Source organism: Arachis ipaensis, chromosome B01 (genome assembly GCF_000816755.2).
Source record: "Arachis ipaensis cultivar K30076 chromosome B01, Araip1.1, whole genome shotgun sequence".
Classification (NCBI taxonomy): domain Eukaryota; kingdom Viridiplantae; phylum Streptophyta; class Magnoliopsida; order Fabales; family Fabaceae; genus Arachis; species Arachis ipaensis.
Genome location: NC_029785.2, coordinates 67,271,556 through 67,296,855, shown reverse-complemented (window position 1 = coordinate 67,296,855; position 25,300 = coordinate 67,271,556). Strand labels below are relative to the sequence as shown.

At 38.1% G+C, this 25,300-nt stretch overlaps 2 protein-coding genes across 2 annotated transcripts; both read left to right on the top strand.

Moving 5' to 3' along the window:
* Window positions 11,641-12,165, top strand: LOC107607540. The gene has a single exon (XM_016309485.1). The coding sequence runs from the start codon at window positions 11,641-11,643 to the stop codon at window positions 12,163-12,165; it is 525 nt and encodes a 174-aa protein (XP_016164971.1).
* LOC107607549 (probable serine/threonine-protein kinase irlF) lies at window positions 14,496-15,242 on the top strand. Its single transcript, XM_016309492.1, has one exon. The coding sequence runs from the start codon at window positions 14,496-14,498 to the stop codon at window positions 15,240-15,242; it is 747 nt and encodes a 248-aa protein (XP_016164978.1).

Sequence of the window (25,300 nt, the reverse complement as noted above, 5' to 3'; positions counted from 1 at the left end):
ACCAAACCCTAAAGCTAGCAAGAACTAACAAAAGCAAACATATTCACACTATTCACATATATACAATAACCAATAACACAACACCATTGCAATTCTCCGGCAACGGCGCCATTTTGATGAACGGGACTTTTGACGGTCTAGAATTCACAAACGAATCCTCGTTGCAAGTATAGTTTCTAAACCAATCAATAATCCTTTCATACAAAAATTTTGTTTGTCACAAGTACAAACCTCTAAAATTATAAACCAAAGTATTGGAACCTCGGGTCGTTCTCCCTAGGAATTGCAACAAAGTGTCTTTTTATTGGTTATGAGATATTTTGGGTTTTTGGGATAAGAAACATGAAAAGTAAATGGCAAAGAAATTCAAATAACAAAAGGCCTTGGCAAGGGTTGGTGGTCAAGGATCTCTATCCTAATCACTAACCACAACATGAGAATTAGCAAGGATCAATCCCACTAAGTTAACCCCTAACTAATAGTAGAGGAAAGTCAAGTGAGCTATATCAATCCAAGTCCATAAGTCCTAGTTCTCCACCAAATCAATTAGTGAGATCTAGAGTTAATGGCTCCCAATCGTCATTCACTTGGACATTAGCAACTCAAAAGTTCCTAAGTTACCTTCCCAAGCCAAGAGCATAAAATTCTACTCTAAAATCCAACCAAGCATTTTATCAAACAATTGGAAGGCATAAAAGGAAAGCATAGTAAAATTTCATGGAAAGCAAATCTACACTACTCAATTGCAAGGAATTAAACAACAACAAATCAAATGAATAATAAAGGAACATGAATCATAAATTGCATTAAAGAAAAATGGAAGAACAAAAATGCATCAACATAAAAGTAAAGGATTACAAGAATTAAAAGCAAAACTAGAGAGAGGAAAGGTAGAAGGAGAAGAATTACAAAGAGAAAAGTAAATCTAAGCATGAAATTAACCTAGATCTAAGAATTCCTAATCTAGATCTAAAACCTACTCCTAATACTCTCACTTCTCTCTCTAAAACTAACTTTCCCTCCAAAACTAAACTAATGATCAAAAGTATGTTAATTCCCCTTCAATCATTGGCTTAAATAGCATCAGAAATGAGTTGGATTGGGCCCACAAGGCTTCTAAAATCGCTGGCCACGAGTTGCATTAAGTGAAGCATGTGCACCCATCGGCGCATATCATTTTGAAGCCCCGGATGTTAGCTTTCCAACGCAACTAAAATCGTATCATTTGGACTTCTGTAGCTCAAGTTATGGTCGATTGAGTGCAAAGAGGTCGGCTTGACAGCTTTTGCGATTCCTTCATTTATTCATGAGTTCTCCATTTCTACATGCTTTTTCTTCATTCCCTCAATCCAATCTTTGCCTCCTAAATCTGAAATCACTTAACAAACATATCAAGGCATCTAATGGAATCAAGGTGAATTAACTTTAGCTATTTTAAGTCCTAAAAAGCATGTTTTCCCACTTAAGCACAAATTAGGAGACAATCATGAAAGCATGCTATTTCATTGAATAAATGTGGGTAAAAGGTTATAAAATCCTCTAAATAAAGCACAAGATAAACCCTAAAAATGGGGTTTATTAGTGTTTTATGGTGTTTTCAGGTATTTTTTGGCTGAAATTAAAGAGTTTTGGCAAAGTCTGATTCAGAGACAGAGAAAGGACTGCAAATGATGTCAGATTCTGACCTCCATAAACTCGAAGGAGCATTTTTGGAGCTACAGAAGTCCATACTTTTCTTTGGAAATGAAGGCCCAAAACTGGCATTCAACGCCAGCCACCAGCCCCATTCCTAGCGTCCAACGCCCATTCAGGAGTCCAAAGCTGGCATTGGACGCCCAAAAGGGAGCACTAGCTCGTGGATTTCACTCAAGCTCAGCCCAAACACTCACCAAGTGGGCTCGAGAAGTGGATTTTCGCACTACAAGACTAGTTTATCTAGTTTCTATAATTCTTAGTTAGCATATTAGTATATATAGACAAGAGTTCACCCTTGTTCAGGACTTTTAAAGAACTCTTGCCCACTCTACACGTTTTACATTACCTTTCTGTACAGTATGAGTCACTAACCTCCTAAGGTTAAGGTTAGGAGATCTGTTGATTCTTATGGATTAATAATATCATTATTCTATTTCAATCTATGCTTGATTCTATTCTAAGATGTATCTTCGTTCCTCATCCTAACGAATTGGGAGTGTAACTTGACCGTCATCCCTATTCACATGGGTTCTTGCAAGTCCTTGATGGGATAGTATTGAACCACAAGATTGATTATACATCACTTAGATGGCTAATCCATGGCTTTATTGGGTATTTCTCGAGACATCAGTGCAGCCGAGGTGCGGGGTGATTAAGGCCTTTGTGATATAGGCTAGAACCAAAGGAGCTGCATTCTCTGATCCGGAAGATCCGACTTTGTCTATGGCGTTTTGAGTAGGATCACCAAGAGAATGGACTGTTAGAGCTTTGCCCCCAATTCAGATTGGATGACCGTTGACCCGGCGTTTGATCTGAAGCAGAGGAGATTAATGACCGCTAACCCGGCGTTAATCATTTACAGCCTGCCATGGAATGAATCAATCAGAAGTTGGAGTAGATAGTGAGAAAAGTTGATCCAAAAGGAAGAAGCATCTCCGAAGCCTTAACCGTTCTCATACCATTGATTGCACACCTATCTAGTAACGTTTTATTTATTTATCTGTTTTATGCATTTTCTCGTGACAACTATATTTTCTATCTGCCTGACTAAGTTCTGCAAGGTAACCATTGCTTGCTCAAACCAACAATCTCTGTGGGATCGACCCTTACTCACCTGAGATATTACTTAGACAACCTGGTATACTTGCCGGTCTATCTATGCGAAACGTGCGGAGTTAGTTTCGTACACCAAGTTTTTGGCGCCGTTGCCGGAGATTGTTCGGATTGACGAACTATCAGATTATCTTGTTGCTTAGATTAGGTACTTTTATTTTTTTCTGTGTCTTTTGTTTTCTTTTCCAAAATTTTTCAAAACCTTTTCTTTTCTTTATTAATCTTTGCTTTTGTGTGACTCTTTTATTCTTGTTCTTGTTAAAGTTTCGAACTTTCTGGTGTCTTTTTCTAAAAATTTTCAAAAATAGTGTCTTTTGTTTGAGTGTAGTGTCAGTTCTTAAATTTGGTGTCCCTTGTGTGTTTATCTTTCCTTGAATTTTCGAATTACTTAGTCTTCTTTCTTGGTATTCAAGTTGTTTTTGTTTCTTTTCTTGTTTTGATCTTAAAATTTTTAAGTTTAGTGTCTTTTGGTCTTTGTTTTCTTAATTTTCGAAAATTAGTGTCTTTTGATCTAAAAATTTTAAGTTTGGTGTCTTTTGGTTGTTTTTCTCTTTCTTCATTAATTCAAAAAATTAAAAATATATTTTTTATCTTTATTCAAATTTTCGAAATTCTTACCTTCTTTTCTTATCTTGATTTAAAAATTTTTAAGATTGGTGTTTTCTTGTTGGTAAAGTCAAATTTCAAATCTTATCTTTCTTTTAAATTTTAAAATTCAAAACTTTTTCAAATCGTTATCTTATCTTTTTATCTTTCTTTAAATTTCGAAAATCTTATCTTATCTTATTTCAAATTCAATTTTTAAAACTCAATTTCAAAATTAAAATTTCAAATTTCAAATTTCAAATTTCAAAATTAAATCTTTTTCAAAAGTCAAATTTCAAATCTTATCTTTTCAAATCTTTTCAAACTTATTTTCAAATCTTTATCTTATAGTGTTTCAATTTCAAAAAAATTCAAATTCAAATCTTTTTCAAAATTTTTTTAATTTTTATCTTATCTTTTCTAATTTTTAAATTGCAAAGTTTTTAAAATCAAATCTTTTTCAAATCTCCCATCTTATCTTATTTTCAAATCTTTCTTAATTAGTTACTTGTTTTCTCTTCCTTCTTTTTCAAAACTTTCTAACTAATTCCTCTCTCTTCTAATTTCGAAAATCTCTTACCTCTTTCTCTTTCTTCTTTCTCGAAAACCACCATTTAATTTTCAAATATTTTTAGTTAATTAGCTTTTATTTTCCTTCTTGTTTTCGAAATTAAATAAATAAATAAAATAAAAACAAAAATATTTTAATTCTAGTTTCTCTTTTTACTTCTTAATTTTTGAATTCTTTACCCCCTCTATTCGAATCCTTCATCTCATTCTTCTACCCTCATTCTTCTTTTTTCTCTACATCTCACAGGGAGTTCTATATAGAAACTCCCATTCTCTTTCTTTCTTGTTTTCTTTTTCTTGTTTATGAGCAGGAACAGAGATAAGGAACCTCTCTATGATCCTGATCCTGAACCTGAGAGGACCCTAAGGAGGCGTTTACAACAAGTTAAAGCACAACACTCCAGAAGAGATCTCACAGAACTTTTCGAGCAAGAAACTGAAAATACAAACATGGCAGCCGAACAGAACAATGGTAGAGATGTAAGGAAGGTTCTTGGTGACTTCACTGCACCTACTTCTGATATCTATATAAGAAATATCTTCATACCTGCCATTAGAGCAAATAACTTTGAGCTTAAGCCTCAGTTAGTCTCTCTAATGCAACAGAATTGCATATTTCCTAGACTTCCACTAGAAGATCCACATCAATTCTTATCTAAATTTTTACAAATCTGTGATACTGTTAAGACAAATAGAGTGGATCCTGAGGTCTACAGACTTATGCTTTTCCCTTTTGCTGTTAAAGACAGAGCTAGGATATGGTTGGACTCTCAACCTAGGGAAAGCCTAGACTCTTGGAAAAAGTTGGTCAATGCATTCTTGGCCAAGTTCTTTCCACCTCAGAAAATGAGCAAGCTCAGGGTGGAAGTTCAAACCTTCAGACAAAAAGAGGGTGAATCCCTCTATGAAGCTTGGAAAAGATACAAGCAATTGATTAGGAGATGTCCTCCTGACATGCTCTCAGAATGGACTATCCTAGGAATCTTCTAGAATGGTCTATCTGAGATGTCCAAAATGTTTTTGGACCGTTCTGCTGTTGGATCACTCCACTTGAAGAAAACGCCTGAAGAGGCACAAGAACTCATCGAAATGGTTCCAAACAACCAATTCATGTATACTTCTAAGAGAAACCCTGTGAACAATGGGGTAGCTCAGAAGAAAGGAATCCTGGAAGTTGACACTCTGAATGCCATATTGGCTCAGAACAAGATCTTGACTCAACAGGTCAATATGATCTCTCAGCATTTGACTGGAATGCAAGCTGCAGCTAGCAGCACTCAAGACACCTCCTATGAAGGAGATGCCTATGATCCAGATCAACCCATGATGAAAGAGGTGATTACATGGGAGAACCCTATGAAAATGCCTATAACTCCTCATGGAGAAATCATCCTAACCTTTCTTGGAAGGATCAACAGAAGCCTCAGCAAGGCTTCAACAATAATCAAGGTGGAAGAACCCAGAATAGGTTCAACAACAGACCACCATTCCCTTTTTCTCAGCAAAACATGGAGACTTCTAAGTAGAGCCTTTCTGACTTAGCAACCAAAGTCTCTAAACTCTCTAAGACCACTCACAGTTTCATAACAGAAACTAGGTCCTCCATCAGAATTTGGAGGTACAAGTTGGTCAGCTGAGCAAGAGAATCCTTGAGACCCCTCCTAACACTCTCCCAAGTAACACTGAAGTAAACCCAAGAGCAAAGTGCATGGCCATCACTGTAGAAGCTGAGGCCGAATCTGAAGGGGATACTCTCGTATTGAACGCTAGTAAGGAAGTCCTTACTGGGCGTTCAACGACCAAAGAAGCACCATTCCTGTCGTTGAACGCCAGTAAGGAAGGCCTTGCTGGGCATTTAATGCCCAAAGAGGGACAGAAGCTGGCGTTGAACGCCAGTAATAGGGCAGCTGGGCATTCAACGCCCACTAAAAACCCCCTATTGAGAAACTAAAGGCAACTAAGGCTCATGAGGAAACTACAGAAGTTCTATTGAATGTCTGGTTGCAATTCATGGATTATGAAGATCACTCCTCCTCTGATGAGGAAGAAGAAACTAGGAAGAGCAAGTTGCTCGATACCTGGGAGTCCTTATGAAGTTGAATGCCAAGTTATTTGGCATAGAGACACTGAAGGAAGAACCTCCAGTGCTAACCACGGATCTCAATGCCTTGGTTCAACAGAAACTATCTTAGAAGCTGTCGGATCCCTGATGCTTCCTGATTCCTTGCACCATAGGCACCATTACCTTTGAGAAGGCTCTGTGTGACCTAGGGTCAAGCATAAACCTTATGCCACTCTCTGTAATAGAGAGACTGGGAATCTTTGAGGTATAAGCTGCAAGAATCTCACTAGAGATGACAGACAAGTCAATGAAAAGGGTATATGGTCTAGTAAAGGATGTCCTAGTAAAGGTTAAGAACCTTTACATCCCTACAGACTTTACAATCTTGGAGACTGGGGAGGAAGAGGATGAATCCATTATCCTTGGAAGACCCTTCCTAGCCACTGCCAATGCCATCATTGATGTAGCAAAGGGAGAGCTAATTCTACAGTTATGGGAGGACCACATCTTATGCAAGATGCCTAACCCCAACTCTCCCTCTGACAAAAAAGAGATAGTTGTGCAACACCTAGTGTTCCAACCCTCTCTCTCAGTGCAAAGTTATACAGAGCCTCCAGACACCAATTCAAGGTTTGGAGTTGGGCAACCATCATCAAGCATTGAGAATAAAGGTACTAAGAATAAGGTACCTAAAGGCTGGAGGGACAAAAAGATCCCCACTGAAGGCCTCTCTCCTGGCATGAGAGTTGTCTTCACTGACAATCCAGTTATTCCACACACAGTGAACAGGATCCTGTCTCTAGAGCATATAGAGCTCATCCATGAGAGCACAGGCAAGAAGTTCACTGCAAGGGGAGAAATTCTAAGCCCCTATCTATCTTCGTAAGGAGCTAACAGTCAAGCTAGTGACGTTAAAGAAGCACTTGTTGGGAGGCAATCCAACCATAATTAAAGTTATTTCTGTTTTTCATTTTATTTTAGTTATATATCAGTTTAATTTTCATAATTGTTTAAGTTTGTGATCATATGCAGCAGTTAGAACAGAAACAGAAACAGTCAGAATTGCAAACAGAACACCCTGAAGCAGATACCTTGTTGGCGTTGAACGCCAGACAAGAAGGCCAGAGAGGGCATTCAACGCCCCTGAGGAGCAGCATTGCTGACGTTGAACGCCAGCCAGAGAGCATGAAGTTGGCGTTGAATGCCAGCCAGGGGGCAGAGACTAGGCGTTCAAACGCCCCAAAGGTGGTAGAGAGCTGGCATTGAACGCCAAGAAGGAACCCCCAATAGGTGTTCAACGCCCTGTAAGGAGCATATAGCTGGCATTGAATGCCAGCCAGGAGCAGCAGCTGGGTGTTCAACGCCCACAAGGGGTAGGGAATTCAAATTTCCTATCCTCCCCGGACCAGTGGGTGTGATGACAAGTCATTTTAGGCTTGTTTTACTAGCAATTTTTACTTGTTTTCATTAGGTTTAATGCATTTCTTGCACAATAAGTAAGTGATTGGAGTGGAATTTCATGTCTATCTTGATTCAGTCAAACATTGTTGATTTTATGCATTATCATGAGATTTATGCAAGAATTATGTGATTATTATGAATGATGTAAAATCTTATGATTTTAGCAAGGCTTTGATTGAATGTTTGATTGATGACAGATGAAAAGATGTAAGGAAGAAACAGAGAAAGAAGCAAGGCAGAGGAACGCTACACTCAATTGAAGAAAGCTACGCTCTCTAGCGATGCGCACGCGTACAGAACGCTTACGCGTAGGGCCAGAATTTTGGAAGACCCACTCGTACGCGTGCATGACGCGTACGCGTGGGTATGATCAATGCTCGTCAACAAAAGAGCGCTACGTTCTCTGAACGAGAGCCTACGACAATTTCAAATTTGGGATTGAAGATTTGCCACTGACGTACACGCGTACATGACGCGCACGCGTACATGACGCGCACGCGTGGATGGCGCATCTGGGAATAAGCACGCGTATGCGTGGATGGCGCGGAAGCTGGGAGTTGACAATTTGACATCCACGCGCACGTGCAAAGAATGCACACGTGTTAGGAGCACTCATGGCGCAAACGTAGCGCTCATTTAAAGAACGCTGCCAAAGGACGCGCACGCATGTATGATACGCGCAAGCATGGCTGAGGCTTAATATAGTGACGACGCGCACGCATATGATACGCGTACGCGTCGCTAGTGAAAAAATGCAAGGGACGCGCATGCGCAGGGGATGCGTACGCGTCGGTGAATGAGCGTTACGCTCTCTTTGAGAATGCTACGTTCTCCTGATGCTGCCTTGAAGTACCTTTTTCTGACCCACTTCAACAGAGGCCAAAAAGCCCACTCCAAGTACTTGATGACTGAATTGGAAAGTGTATAAATAGAGGAGAATTTAATTTCATAGGAAATTCTTCTTTTTAGTTCTTCTTTTTAGGTAGTTTTAGAGTTTTTAGCTAGTAGATCTCATTTTATTTTCTTTCTATTTTTCATCTTCTTCATCTTCTGCAATTGTTCTTTTCTGTTTGGTACTAGAGCAATAACTAAACCCCAATTTCATTAGGGGGAGGAGCTCTATTGTAATTCCAATGAATCAATGAAATTCTTCTTCTTCTCTATTCATTTGTGTAGCTATTGGGTATTTTCTGTTTTGATTTTGAATTACTCACTCCGGAAGGGGTTTAATTCAGCGAATGCTTGTGTGAGCCTCGAAAGGGGGAATCACTTGCATTAGAATTGGAGCTCTATCCTTTACTACTCTCTTGATCAACACCATTCGGGAGGAATTGAGATCCTGAGAGTTAGTGTGGCTTATGGATGAGATATGCACTTAACCTCTTCTCATGACAATTAGATCAAGGAATTGGCAAGATTAATTGTGATTAGAGAGATTGGATTGCCAAGGAATTGGGATCCAATCAATTTTAATCTACCATAGATCTACTCATATGATTGAGAAAGAAGTTGAGATCCAATTAATTCATGAAGAATTATAATATCTCCAATCCCTGATGAATCACTTTCTTTGAATTTCTTCAACTTAGATCTCTCTGATTTACTGCAGTTTACATTGTTCATTTCTGTTTTGATTTCCCAGCACCCAATTCCCTTTATAATTCATGCGATTTAAGTTTTCTTGTCATTTAAGTTTCTGCACTTCTACTTTCCTGCAATTTAAGATTCAGTTATTTACCTTTCTTGCAATTTAAGTTTCAGCCCTTTAATTTCTTGCACTTTAAGTTTCAGTCGTTTAAGCCTCTTGCCATTTACTTTTCTGTCAATTTACATTATGTTCTCTAGCTTTCTTGAAATTTACTTTCTGTTAATCAAATTTCACTTAAATCATCAATATTAGCTTAACTAAATTCATCACCCAACTAAAATTACTTGATCCATCAATCCCTGTGGGATCGACCTCACTTTTGTGAGTTTTACTACTTGATGTGACCCGGTATACGTGCCGGTTAGTTTGTGTGGAATCGATTTTCCTTCATCAAATTTTTGGCGCCGTTGCCAGGGATTGATTTAGATTGACAATGATTAAGTAGGTGATAATCTAGATTAAGCATTTTTTTTCTTTGTTTTTGCTAAGCATATTAACTATTTGTGATTTTGTTTCTGCTAACTTTAACTATACTCTAGAAATAGAGTGTTCTGTCTTTGTTTTCCTTTGGTTTGTTTGTGTTGTATGCTAGGAGGAAGAAGAGGTGCATCCACCTCTTTTGATTCTGAGCCAGAGAGAACATTCTTGAGATTGAGAAGAAAAGCAAGAGGGAAGGGAGTGATTGGAGAAGAATAATCAGAAGGGGAAGATCAAGAGATGGAAGGTAACTTCCCTAATTCACCAGAAGAGGTGGCCAACAACAATGGCCAACCCCCAAGGGGAGTTCTAGCATCATACACCTTCCCCAATCCAAGAAACTGTAGAAGCAGTATACTAATTCCCAATATTCATGCAAATAACTTTAAGTTGAAACCTCAACTTATCGCTCTGGTACAGAACAATTGTTCCTATGGAGGAGGCCCCCTTGAAGACCCGAATCAACAATTATCTTTCTTCTTGAGGATATGTGAAACTGTTGTTTCCATTCTCTTTGAGGGATAAGGCATCTCAATGGCTGGAGACATTCCCCAAAAAAACCATCAACACTTGGGATGATTTGGTGAACAAATTCCTAGCTAAGTTCTACCCACCTTAGAGGATCATAAGATTGAAGACAGAAGTGCAAACATTCACTCAAATGGATGGAGAATCACTGTATGAGGCATGGGAGAGATACAAAGCTCTGATTAGGAAATGTCCACCTGAAATGTTTAATGAATGGGACAGACTTCAGAATTTTTATGAGGGGTTGACTCTAAAAGCTCAAGAGTCCCTAGATTACTCTGTAGGAGGTTCACTACAACTAATGAAGACAGCTGAAGAAGCTCAGAATCTAATAGACACTGTGACCAACAATCAATACTTTTATGCTCATCAAAGGCAACGCCAACCAGCTCCAAAGAAAGGTGTATTAGAACTTGAAGGAGTGGACACAATCTTGGCACAGAACAAGTTGATACACCAGCAAATCCAACAACAAATGGAGATGATGGCAAAAAGAATTGATGGACTTCAAGTGGCTGCAATAAACACAGCAAGTCAACCTTCAAATGGATGGAGCCAAAGTGAAGAAGCTTTTGAGAAAAGCAACTATGAGTAGCAACCAGAGCAAGTCCAGTACATGGATAACACCTCAAGCTCTTCTCAGAATGACTTCCATGGGGATACATACAATCCATCATGGAGGAATCATCCCAATTTGAGGGGAGGTGATAATCAGAATTCATGGCAAAGGAACCATAATTCAAACAACTCCCGTAACATAAACAACCAAAATCACTCATCCAATAACACTAACCAATTCAAAAACCCACAAAATACATATCACCAACCCCACAACAACTCACAAAACCACCAAAATAACTTCTCCACATCCACATTCTACCCACAAAATACACCTGCAACTAATTCAAATAATTTTCAGCAACAACCATCTTAGTTCACATAATCACTACCAAATCCAAACTCTGAGAGAATCTCGAATCTAGATATATTGATGGAGAAGCTCATCAAAAATCAAGAGATGGCAAGACAAAATGAGGAAGCTGCATGGAAAGGTCAAGCCCTGACATTCAAAAACCAAGAGGCCACCATGAGGAATCTTGAAAGACAAGTAGGGCAATTGGCCAGACAAGCTGAAAGACCAAACAATGTTTTTCCAAGTGATACCATTCCAAATCCCAAAGAAGAGCTCAAAGCAATCCAATTAAAGAGTGGAAGAACACTAGAAAATGACAAGGTCAGTAACAAGAAAGACATGGCAATTGAAGAAAAAGACTAGGAGAAGCTCAAGAAGAAGGAGGAAGAGCCACAAGCTCCAAGGAAGGGAAAACAAGTCATGGAAGAGCATCCACAAGAACAGAGGAAGGAGGTGAAGCCTTATATTCCACCTTTTCCATATCCTCAGAGGTTGAAAAAGGAGGTCAAGGACCAGTAATTTCCCAAGTTTTTGGAGGTCTTCAAGAAACTGGAAATCAACTTACCACTTGCTGAAGCTCTAGAGCAAATGCCATTGTATGCTAAGTTCCTCAAAGAACTCATTAACAAAAAGAGAAGCTGGAATGAAAAGGAGACCGTGATCTTGACACAAGAATGCAGTGCAGTAATTCAAAAAGGTTTCCCACCAAAACTCAAAGATCTTGGGAGCTTCTTTTTGCCTTGCACCATTGGCAACATGTCCATTGATAAGGCACTGTGTGATCTAGGATCAAGTATCAATCTGATGCCTCTATCTATGATGAGAAGCTTGTCTATAGAGGAAGTAAAGCCTACACGGATGTCCTTGCAACTTGCTGATAGATCAATGGTAATCCCCAATGGAGTGGTTGAGAATCTCCTAGTCAAGGTGGGTAAGTTCATATTTCCAGTGGATTTTGTGATCCTGGATCTAGATGAAGAGGGAAGAGATTCTATCATATTAGGACGACCCTTCTTAGCCACAGCAAGAGCTATAATTGATGTGGAGAAAGGTGAAATGATCCTCAGAGCACATGATGAGCAGATCACTCTAAATGTCTTTAAGGAGATGTAGCATCCTGATGAAAATAAAGGTTGCATGAGAATTGAGGAGGAAGACTTAAACTGGAAGGAAAAACCCAAGGAAGCACTCATCAACTCACCCTTGGAGCAGAAGACAGACATTGAAGAAAAACAAAAGGGTCATGAGGATAAGAAGGCTGAGAAGGGATTGCAAAAAAAGGTTAAAAGATTAATCATTAAGAAGAAAGCCCATGACATAAAGCCTACTGCCAAGAAAGAAGGGTCACCAAAAGAAGGAAAGAAGAGCAAGAAAAAGGTCCCAAAAGGGTGGAGAAACAAGAAAATCCCAACTGAAGAGTTCTCAGAAGGAGACAAAGTGAAACTGATCTACCAATAGTTGGAGACATTCCCACAATCTAATGATTATTACACTGTTAACAAAATACTCTTGTTGGAACATATAGAGATTGTTCATCAAAGCACAGAAAAAAGGCTCACAGCGAGAGGGGACAAGCTGAGGCGCTATAATCATCAGCCACCCTAACAGAGAACTGATGTCAAGCTAGTGACACTAAAAGAGCGCTCCATGGGAGGCAGCCCGTGATTTAATATTCTTGCTTTTATTTTAATATCAATAATTAATGGTTCTTCTAGCATAAATTTGAGGTTTCATGGGTAGATTTGATAGTTGCATTAAAGCATATGTCTGATTCCTAAGTTTGGTGTGCCTAAAAGCACTATAAAATGGCTTTCTAAGCATGATGATCATATAACCATCTTAGGATATATACTCATTCATTTTATTGAAGTATATAGCCAAACATTAAGTTTGGTATTCTACATGTGCTATGAGTTTCAAGAAAGTTACATCTGCTCTAAGACAAAAATTCATGAAAAGACAAAACCATATTTTGCATCATTTTGTGAATTTATCTTGTTAAAGTAGAAAATAAAATGTTCCTTGTAATGAATAAACTAATAGTGATAAAAATCAAAATTTCACATGAACTATTTAATGAAAAACAAGTTTGGTGTCCACCAAAGCTATGTTTACATACATGTGGCACGACTAGTTATTCATATATAAGGAACATGTGGACAAAAATTTTCAATTTTCTTTATCTAGCTATTAATTTTCACTTGCTCACCACCACCTCTGTGAACTCAAATTTTGTTGTTTTGTTAGGGTGGATAAGTATGGAGAGGAGAAGATTGAGAGAAGTGACAAGACCATGCAGTACGGAAATTGCAAGGGTGAATAGCATGTCACATGTGCTTGAAAATGGATCCTTGGGAAGCACAAATCTGCACAATGGTGGGGAAGGCTCATCACCTAGAAAACCGAACCCATGTTCCCAATGAAGAGGTGATCTTTGTCCTTGCTCACCTCTACATGCACACCATTCATTCTCATTTCCTCAACAACATCTTCACCAATACTTGCTTAATCCTCACCCTTCATCTCAATATGACCGAACCACCAACCCCTTATCTTGCTTCAATAACTCCTGTCCTTGCTATAAATTGGCCAGTAACACCTCCTGAGCTCACACACCTTTTCTTTATTCATATAACCTTTCTATACAATCTACATCACTCTTCTTCCAACCAAGAACATCACACGGTGCCCACTTTCTTTTCCTTTCATCCTGAGCCATGCTCTAGCCAAGATTTTCTTGTCATCCCTCCTTCCCCATTCAAATGGCTTCATCAAGTTCCAGAAGAAGAAAAGGGAAGCAACCAGTTGAAGCTAAACCACCCACCTATGATGACAAGAGATTTAAATCTCAATTTCATGAATCACAATATCATGGGTAGATGGAGGTGAAAGAAGTCATTCCAGAGATTGGTTTTAGATTAAAAGAAGGTGAATACCCCATCATAAGGAAAATAATTGAACAGAGAAGATGGAAACTCCTGTGTGAACCTCTTACAGATATAAGTGCAACTATGATACGGGAATTCTATACAAATGCAGTAAGGCTAAGCAAAACCAGCCCACCCTACAAAAGCTATGTCAGGGGAGTTGATGTGGACTTCAGTCCATCAACAATCATGAGGGTCCTACAAATAAGAGCAATACTCTTCAGAGAGCCCAGCTTTGATGAAAGAATGAAGGGTGAGAATGATCCTGATAAGCTAATAAATGGTTTATGTTTGGAAGGAAAAGACTGGGTAAGAGATTTAGATGGGGATCCAAGCCACTTGAGGAGGATTGATCTCTCACCTGAGACCAAGGGTTGGTATGAGATAGTGAGAAGATTTATACTTCCTACTGGAAATACTTCGGAGGTTACAATACAGAGAGCGATCATGACACAATGCATACTCAAAAGAGGAAAAATCAATGTCCCACAACTCATAGCAGATAGCATCTAAGAGATGGCTGAGGACAGAAGCAAATCAAGCAGACTTGGTCACCCAAGTACCATATTGCGACTGTGCAATAGAGCAGGGGTACTTTTTGAGGATGCAGACACAGACCGGGTAAAGGGAGGCAGAGGAATCACCAAGCAGAGGATGGAAGGTATCACTGACACTCAGCAGGAGAGAAGACCTCAAGGAAGAAGAAGAAGGAGACCACAAATGGAAGAGGGACAAGCTTCTAGCGCAATAGATTTAAGCCAAATGCAGAGCACCATTGAAAAAATGTCTCGGCAATATATGAGGGATAAGGAACAACAAGAACAATACATGAGGGCTCAGGAGCAGCAAGAGAACTGGCAGCTGAAGATGATGGAGCAACAAGAAAATTTCCAGCTGAAGATGATGGACCAACAGAGAGAATTCCATGCAAGATTTTTGGAACAGCAAAGGGAACAATCTAGTCAATCTCAAGAATCATTCGACAAATTGTTTCAACAACAAGCTGAACATGAGAAGTACATCCAAAATCTTTATCAATGGAAGAACATATACCACACAGCTGGAGAGCAAAGGTATCTAGACAGAATAGAGTATGATATAGAGACTCAATCAAAGCTAAACTACATAGCCTGCGACATGCCAGTGGTGAACCGAGAGATTAAACCATTTGTCCAGTGTCAGGAATTAGTAAACAATCAAAGAGCAAGAGCCCAGAGAAATATAGAAAGAATGGAGCAAAGGTTGAAGGAGGTTGGACTCTAGGATCAGATAGACCATTCTTGGGATCAAAGGTGCCCTATTGAAGAACAACAAGAAACAAAAAAGAAGTGGAAGTAGGAGCTAAAGAAGAAAGGAGAGTCTAGCAAAGGAAAGGAGCACAAAAATTAGAGGTGGTGGAGTTCCTTTCATAATCTTTGTAATTAAGGAAGATGCATATCTGAAAAATGATATGCCTTCCAAGTTTCCATGTTCTGCACTTTTATGATTAAGCTTATATGTTCTACACCTTTATGTTTTTGAATAAGTTTCATGTTCTGCATTATTATGATAGTTTGCTTATGCATCACTCATCTTACTTAAATTCATGTCTTGTTCCCCTCTGCATAAATAAAGGAAAATGTTGAAACAAAAAGAAAAATTGTCCAATTTGATAGAATGAGAATAAAGTTCAGTGGTGGTTTATAAACTCCATTTGTAGGGTTCATCTTATGCTTGATTTAGGGGATTTTATAACCTTTTACCCACATTTATCCAATGAAATAGCATAGTTTTATAACTTCTCCTTTAATTGTGCTTAAGAGTGAAAACATGCTTTGAGGACTTAAAATAGCTAAATTTAATTCACCTTGATTCTATTAGATGCCTTGATATGTTTCTTAAGTGATTTCAGATTTCGGGGGCAAAGATTGGATCAAGGGAATGAAGAAAAAGCATGTAAAAATGGAGAACTCATGAAGAAATGAAGGAATCGCAAAAGCTGTCAAGCCGACCTCTTCGCACTTAAACGACCATAACTTGAGCTACAGAGGTTCAAATGATGCAGTTCCAGTTGCGTTGGAAAGCTAACATTTGGGGCTTCGAAATGATATAAGATTTGCCATAGTTAAATTCGCGCATAGGGGCGTGCACACGCACGGTGCGCAGATGCGCCGATGGTGGCACATGCTTCACTTAATGCAACCCATGGCCAGCGATTTTAGAAACCTTGTGGGCCCAATCCAACTCATTTCTGATGCTATTTAAGCCAAGGATTGAAGGGGAATCAAGATACTTTAGATACTTTTGATCATTAGTTTAGTTTAGGTTAGTTTTAGAGAGAGAAGCTCTCACTTCTCTCTAGGATTAGGATTAGGTTTTAGATCTAGATTAGAATTTCTTAGATCTATGTTTAATTCATGCTTTGATTTACTTTTCCTTTACAATTTCTAGTTCCTCTTCTTCTCCTCTCTCTGATTTTGTATTTCATTCTTGTGATTCTCTACTTTTATGTTCATGCACTTTTGTTTCTTCTATTTTCATTTCAATGCAATTTATGTTCTCATGTTCCTTTATTGTTCATTTGATTTATTGTTGTTTAATTTCTTGCAATTGACTAGTGTAGATTTACATTCCTTGCAATTTTACTATGCTTTTCTTTTATGCCTTCCAAGTGTTTGATAAAATGCTTGGTTGGATTTTAGAGTAGAATTTGTTCCTCTTGGCTATGGTAGAGTAATTAGCGACGCTTGAGTTATCTAATTCCCTTGTTGATTGATAATTAGAAGTTGCTAATTGATTTGGATACCACTAAAGCTAGTCTTTCCCTTGGGAGTTGGCTAGGACTTGTGGAATCAAGTTAATTCATCCACTTGACTTTCCTCTATGGTTAGAGGTTAACTAAGTGGTAGCAATGGACAATTTGTGGTCACAATTGAGGAGGATAACTAGGATAGGACTTCTAATTCTCACAACCTTGCCAAGAGCGTTCTAGTTGTTAGTTTATTTTCATTGTCATTTACTTTTCATGTTTCTTATAAAAAACCCCAAACATAACTCATAACCAATAACAAGACACTTCATTGCAATTCCTAGGGAGAACGACCCAAGGTTCAATACTTCGGTTTATAAATTTAGGGGTTTGTTACTTGTGACAACCAAATTTTTGTATGAAAAGACTATTGTTGGTTTAGAAACTATACTTGCAATGAGATTTCATTTGTGAATTCTAGACCACACAAAAGTCCAATCATCAGTGGTATGTGCTAGATTGTTTAAGTAAGTTCACTAAAAAAAAGAAAGGTGGAGTGTTCTTTTTAAGTATGAACTTAGGACTGTCCGTGAAATCTTGGTAAACAAAGATCCTTGGATAAAGAAAGAGCAAGAAGGAAATGAAGAAAAGCCAAGAATTGGCAACAAAAATGAAAGAAATAAATAATAAGGCTGGACACCAATAGCTTGGACCTTAAGATACATGCCTCTGGTGATATTGTACTGGGATCTGCTTGGACAATTAGGTTCTAAGGAGTATTATAAAACTTGGTAACTTGGGTTAATTAATCTAGGATTATGAACTGAAAGTCCACTATCAAGAGCAACATAGTTACAAGGCATTTACTAACCCAAAGAGGTGCTAGGCACCAATGTTCTTAAGAAGAATTGTGAGTCAAGTGTCTGTGGTGAAGATGTGTTGACTGAAAAACAAGCTAAAAAGCTACTGCAACACATGACACTAAGCTGCAATTGAGGAATAAGTTTCTTAGCAGAAGAAAAACAAAAAAAATCAAAGATCAAGGATCAATAAATAAAGATTTCATAGCAGCATCTTGGTTAGCACTTAAAGGAACATCTCAATCCTGAAAAATAATAAAAGATTAACACCAACAATCCTCAATAATCATCATCAACCACAATAATCCAATATAACCAATAATTACATCAATTCACATATAATTATTCATACACCAATATTATTCAATCCTATCTTAGGGTCAACTAGCCTAAGTTTCCAGAAACATTACATATTACATAAAGAAAACTGAAACCATACCTTAGCCAATTCCCAAACGCTCCAAACACCAAAACGAAACCACCAAACTTGATCCAAAGCCTCAACCAAATCCAACCAACACCAAAGCTCAAACTAACAACACATATATCACCAAAATCAAAACCTAAGATACATAAAATAACTAAACACAAGGGTTTAGTGAAACCTTACCTTATTGATGAGCAGATAATTTATACGCTTTTTGGCATTGTTTTTAGTATGTTTTTAGTAGGATCTAGTTACTTTTAGGGATGTTTTTATTAGTTTTTATGTTAAATTCACATGTCTGGACTTTACTATGAGTTTGTATGTTTTTCTGTGATTTCAGGTATTTTCTGGCTGAAATTGGGGGACTTGAGCAAAAATCAGATTCAGAGGTTGAAGAAGGACTGCTGATGCTGTTGGATTCTGACCTCCCTGCACTCAAAGTAGATTTTCTGGAGCTACAAAACTCAAAATGGCTCTCTTCCAATTGCTTTGGAAAGTAGACATCCAGGGCTTTCCAGCAATATATAATAGTACATACTTTGTTCAAGTTTAGATGACTCAAAAGGGTGTTGAACGCCTGTTCTACGCTGCAGTCTGGAGTTAAACGCTAGAAACACGTTACAAACTGGCGTTCAACTCCAAGAATGACCTCTCCATGTGTAAACTTCAAGCTCAGCCCAAGCACACACCAAGTGGGCCCCAAAAGTGGATTTCTACATCATTTACTTACTTTTGTAAACCCTAGTAACTAGTTTAGTATAAATAGGACTTTTTACTATTATCTTTAAAAATATCTTTGATCAGTTTTATGCTATCTTAGACTTTCATGGGGGCTGGCCATTCGGCCATGCCTGGACCATTATCACTTATGTATTTTCAAACGGTAGAGTTTCTGCACTCCATAGATTAAGGTGTGGAGCTCTGCTGTTCCTCATGATTTAATGCAAAGTACTACTATTTTTCTGTTCAATTCAACTTATTCCGCCTCTAAGATATCCATTCGTTCCCAAGAACATGATGAATGTGATGATTATGTGACGCTCATCATCATTCTCACTCATGAACGCGTGCCTGACAAACACTTCCGTTCTACATGCAAACAAGCTTGAATGAATATCTCTTAGATATCTAATACAGGGGACCGAGTCCGAGTTATTAGTATCTTCGTGGTATAAGTTAGAACCCATGGATGGCCATTCCTGAGATCCAGAAAGTCTAAACCTTGTCTGTGGTATTCCGAGTAGGATCGCCAGGGAGAGAACGAACAACAAATTTTACAACCTCAAAGTAACAATTTTGCATACCACTTATCCAACGAGATTAGGGGTAAAATCCAACATTTACCCGCTACTAGAGATCACCTAAACAAGCAAAACCATAAAACTTGCTCAAGAACTAAACCCAAAATGTGCAGAAACTTAGGGCAGAAAACTGGGAATTAGAACGCAATTCCTTACCAGATTTTCTTGGATAGAAGGGAAGAGCTCGTCGAGAGTTTCGCGTGGCCGCAAACGGCTCGTCAATCGGAGGTCCGTAGCTCAAGTTTTGGCCCCAGAAGGTGGAGGTGAATAGTAACACCACCCATTTCTCCTCTCTTCTCTAAATCCGCGGCCCTCTCTCTCTTTTCCCAACAAAATGAGTTTAAAACTCATTAAACACATATATATATGTTGGACCTTGGGCCCGGTTTGGGCCCGATCCATTCCGTTAGCATTTTAGATCCGTTTGGCCCACTTTGGGCCAAAACCTTTAAGATTAGTGCCCTGTTTTCAATTTTAAATTATTTTTCTCCTTTCAAAACAATAAATCAATTTTTCCAAAATATTATTTTTCTCAAAACACAGTACCAGACAGGCTTAAACCGGTTCGACTGGTTCGGCTGCCGGTTCTCGATCTTTTGCAGAAAATACATTTTCCGACTCAGAAAAATTCATTGAAACCAAATTTCACCTTTTTACTTTCAAATTAAAACTTCTAAATTTTGAATCCATCTCAGGCACTCAAAATTATTACTTTTATTAAAACGGTTTTGCGGAAAAACCTGGTTCTTACATTCTCCCCTCCTAATAAAATTTTTGCCCTCGAAAATTCGAATCACGCGATATATCCTCCTCAAAGTGTTCTACCATGCCGATGTTCCCTTTTTCCTTCCGCTGCGTCACTCTGATTATCGTCATTACGCACCCAAAATTTTTCTTAAAACAAATACCGATTTTGTAATACTTTTCAAAACCTTCAAAACAAATTCAATCTAAACATATTCCTTGTTAACGCTTTTTTATATGAGTCAAAATTATTTCTTCGTAAGTCAAATACTTGAAATAATGTTTTTCTCTAATAAAAATTTTCAACTTAAATCCGCATTCAACAAGATAATTTAGAAACCAAGTTCACAAATTGATAAAATCGTAGAACTCACTTTTTCTTTTTAAACAATATCCTTTGAACCAAGAATTTCCGACGTAGTTTCAAAACCAAATCGTTTAAACCAAAAGTTTCAAACCAAATCGAAAAATCATTATAAACCTTAAAACTTTTCAACATGGTTCAACACTATAACAGTTAGAAATCGAAAATCATAAGTAAAAACCACAAAAGCGTCAATCGTTACTTCCGTTGCCACAAGTGTTAAGCCACACCCATCAACTGATATGTCGCAAACTCCACGAACAGACTTTTTCGGAACATGCTGAGCTCGTAATGCACAGGCTAGGTTATCCATCCTCACTACCTCTCCGTTCACGTAACTGACCTCGTCCATGAGTTGCCATTCAGGTTTCCTTTTCACACCAAACAATCGATACCAAGGTGATCAGTCTCAATATCTCAAGCTCGGTGCTTCAATTATCCCCAAAGGCACTCACAAACAAGCATGCTATGCAATATCAATGAGATAACCTAAATAGCATAAAAGAAAAATGACCCAGAGTGTGCAATGAAGCACAATCGATCCATCCCTCAGGCTCACGAGGACGAACCACTCTGATACCACTAAACGTAACACCCCAATTACCCTAAACTTTACCTCTAGCCGTAAAGCAAAGGTTAATCAGAGGTTACAACAATTCTAAAGCTTATTTAGCCGTAAAGCAAAGGTTAATCAGAGGTTACGACAATCCTAAGGCTTATACATATTTATATATATATATATATATAGAAGGAAATAATATAATCTAGAAGCCTGATGAAGGATATAGCTCAAAAGAATGGAATATATATAGATATAATAGTATAATAATCATAGGGGACTAGTCGCAACTTGCGGAGTTTAAGCCGACTCGTATATACACACATATAGAGTTTGGAGTTAAAAACAGCTTATACAACTATTCTCTCAAATAAGCCTCTAAGGCCATAAAGATAAATATACAAAAGATGTGAGAGCAACTATAACAAAGAAAAACATAAATAAACGAAGGAGGAACCATACTCTGCTCTGTCACCATATCCGCAATCTCACCGAGGTGGACTACGACCTGTATCTAAAAAACAACAACAAAGTATGGAATGAGAACCGGAGGTTCTCAGTATGGTAACAGTGCCCAATAATGTAAGAGGTAAGGCCCCGGGACGTCGAAGGCAATCCTAGAAGTTCACACCAAACCGATATTCAAGCTTAACATAAATAAATAAATAAAGAACTTAAACCATAAACCATAAGCAGGATTATCTAACTTAGGGGATTTCTAACTAGAACTAGTCACACCGCTATATCCCATAGCCTTTGCCAACCGAACCTCCGTGCGATCCCATTGCCACCGCCTACCTAACCTCCTCAGCATCAAACAAACATAGATAATGCAAGCAAGGAAAGCACAGGTAGAATTCATACATGTAACAAGTAAGTCAAGAAGCAAGTAGGCATATTATACAATTAGGTAAACTCAAGTAATCAAAGCAAGCAAGCATATAGAAGATGCATATGATGAATGTCTATCCTATTGGCTCGTGATATCACTTGTTGGTCCATAAATGCCAACCTGACACATCCTCCCGGATGTAGCATTTTCTGCCATGCCAGGGATTTAGTGCCCTGCACACTCATGCAGCAGCTCTTCTGCTACGCCAGAGATATAGTGCTCTGCACACTCATATAGTAAGGAGTCTACTACGCCGGGGATATAGGCCTCGCACACTTTCTGCAGCAGAGAAGGAACCAACCACAATAAATCATGCAGCAAAACAAACTGCTACGCCAGGGATATAGGCCCCGCACACTCTCAACATCCAGCAAATCATGCGGCAGAAACATCTGCCACGTCAGAGATATAGGCTCCGCACACTCTCAACAACAACTAGTCATGCAGCAGAACAATCTGCTACACCGGAGATATAGGCTCCGCACACTATCATATAATCCAATCATTTCATCATCATCAAATCTCTCTCAGTTATCAATTCTCAATATTCATCAATATCATCATTTCTCTTCGAGTCCTCGACTCATCTCAACCATCCTCAATTCATGATTTCCATTCCGAACTCATAGTTCCTCAGTTCTCATCTCATATACCAATTCTTCTTTAATCTCACCCGACCCATTCTCAGTACACCAGAAACCTAGGCTTCCATTTTCTAATTTATCATAAAATTATCTACTAAAACCCTTAGGTTATATCCCATGTTCTAATACTCAAAACTAGGCCCAAAAGTTTTAAAATGGTATTATAGAAGCTTACAACCTTGTTGGGGAGGTAGAATAGTTGAAAAATAAGTAAAATTTGAGAAACAAGGCGTGTGCGGCCGCACAGGGGTGTGTGCGTGTGCACGCCCAGGAGATTTTAAAATGTGTGCGAACGCACAGGTGGCAAAACTTACAGGATCTGTTCACTCGCACAACCTGTGCCAGCGCCCCTAACAGACTGGCCTTTCCAATGTGTGCGTCCACACAGGTTGAAATTCTTCCTTAGATATACGCCCGCACAAGCTGCGCTAGCGCTGCAAACAGAATGCATCTCCCTGCCTGTGCATGCGCACAGGTGTGTGCGTCCGCACAGGTCAAAATTTTTGCAGGGTGTGCGTCCGCACGAGGGTGTGTGCTTCCACATATCAGGAATCATGAAATTCTGCAACTTAGCAGAATTTCAAATTTTCAACACCAACTTTGAATGATCATAACTTCCTCTACAAAATTCCAATTTTCACAAACTTTATATCGATTTAAAGGGATTTCAAAGATCTTTAATTCTATACAAATTTCAATAAATTTGGGAAACCGAGGCAAAAGTTATGATCAGACAAAGTTCACCCAAAATTTATTTTTACCCAAAACCTCATAACCTCAATTTTAACCAACCCTCAATCCAAAATCACTTATCCCACATTCAAAATAGTCCCAAGGTACCTAAACCATATTCATATACCTTTCCTTCAGTCCATAACTTAGCAACACATAAAGATCATCAATTCCATAATCCAATTTCTACTTGTAAACTCAATTCTCAACAATCTAAAACCAAACTAATCATAACCCATATAATACCAAAAAAACATCAAAGTCCATACCATTTCTCTCCCAATTCAACCATTTATAATATCCCAATTTCATCATTCAACACCATCAATACCCTTAGCCACCAACATCCAAAACCATCATAATCATTCACAATCATCATCAATCAATCAACATCATCAACCACTACAATTCCTCATATTAATCTCATAAAACTCACATCTTCAAAAATAGCCATCAAAATCAACATCCATATTACCAATATCAACATACACACTCACCCACATCATACCACATCATAATACATCATTAATACCAATACTTCTCAACAATCACCATCACCCACAAAATCAATTATTTATCATTACTCATCAACCATATCAAAAACCCTTATCAACAATAATAATCCACAACATTTATTATCTACTTTCTCAACACCAACAACCATCAACATTTAATATTTCTCATCAACCATATCCACTCCACCCACTCTCATACCAATCTCTAAATCACAATTTACTTTCAATTACCAACAACATCAATCATCAATACTCATTAACACTAACAATCCTCAATAATCATCATCAACTACAATAATCCAATATAACCAACAATTACATCCATTCACATATAATTATTCATACACCAATATCATTCAATCCTATCTTAGGGTCAACTAGCCTAAGTTTCCAGAAACATTACATATTATATAAAGAAAACCAAAACCATACCTTGGCCGATTCCCAAACGCTCCAAACACCAAAACGAAATCACCAAACTTGATCCAAAGCCTCAACCAACTCTAACCAACACCAAAGCTCAAACTAACAAAATATATATCACCAAAATCAAAGCCTAAGATACATAAAACAACTAAACACAAGGAACCTTATCTTATCCAACAAGATTAGGGATAAAATCCAAAACGCGCAGAAACTTAGGACAGAAAACTAGGAGTTAGAACGCAATTCCTTATCAGATTCTCTTAGATATAAGAGAAGAACTCGTCAAGAGCTTCGCGTGGCCACAAATGACTCGTCAATCGGAGGTCCGTAGCTCAAGTTATGACTCCCGGAAGGTGGAGGTGAATAGTAACACCACCCCCTTTCTCCTCTCTTCTCTAAATCCGCGGGCCTCTCTCTCTTTTCCCAACAAAATGAGTTTAAAACTCATTAAAAAAAAACACGCACACACACACACACACACACACACACACACACACACACACATATATATGTTGGACCTTGGGCCCGGTTTGAGCCCGGTCCAACCCGTTAGCGTTTTAGATCCGTTTGGCTCACTTTGGGCCAAAACCTTTAAGATTTGTACCCAGTTTTCAATTTTAAATTATTTTTTTCTTTCAAAACAATAAATCAAATTTTCCAAAATATTATTTTTTTCAAAACACAGTACCGGACAGGCTTAAATCGGTTCGACCGGTTCGACTGCCGGTTCTCGGTCTTCCGCAGAAAATACATTTTCCGACTTAGAAAAATTCATTGAAACCAAATTTCACCTTTTTACTTTCAAATTAAAACTTGTAAATTTTGAATCCATCTCGGGAACTCAAAATTATTACTTTTATTAAAACGGTTTTGCGTGAAAAATCCGGTTCTTACATGGGTTAGGGTTACGTTGATGTTGGAGGGAAGAAGAAGAGTGCGCTCTGATTTCTTTTTTAAGAGATCAGTAAAGTCCTTCATTTTTGTTTTTGATTTTGGGTAGAGTCCTTGGTTATTATCTTAGAGAAAAATTTTGTTAATAAATATTTAATCTTTATTTTAAAATTATTTTAATTTTTTTTATAATTATATTTATTATATATTTATAATAAAATATATAATATTTATTATA

Excerpts from the sequence above, each read along its gene's own strand:
- LOC107607540 (XM_016309485.1), top strand. The coding sequence starts at position 11,641 with ATGCCATTGTATGCTAAGTTCCTCAAAGAACTCATTAACAAAAAGAGA.
- LOC107607549 (XM_016309492.1), top strand. The coding sequence starts at position 14,496 with ATGGCTGAGGACAGAAGCAAATCAAGCAGACTTGGTCACCCAAGTACC.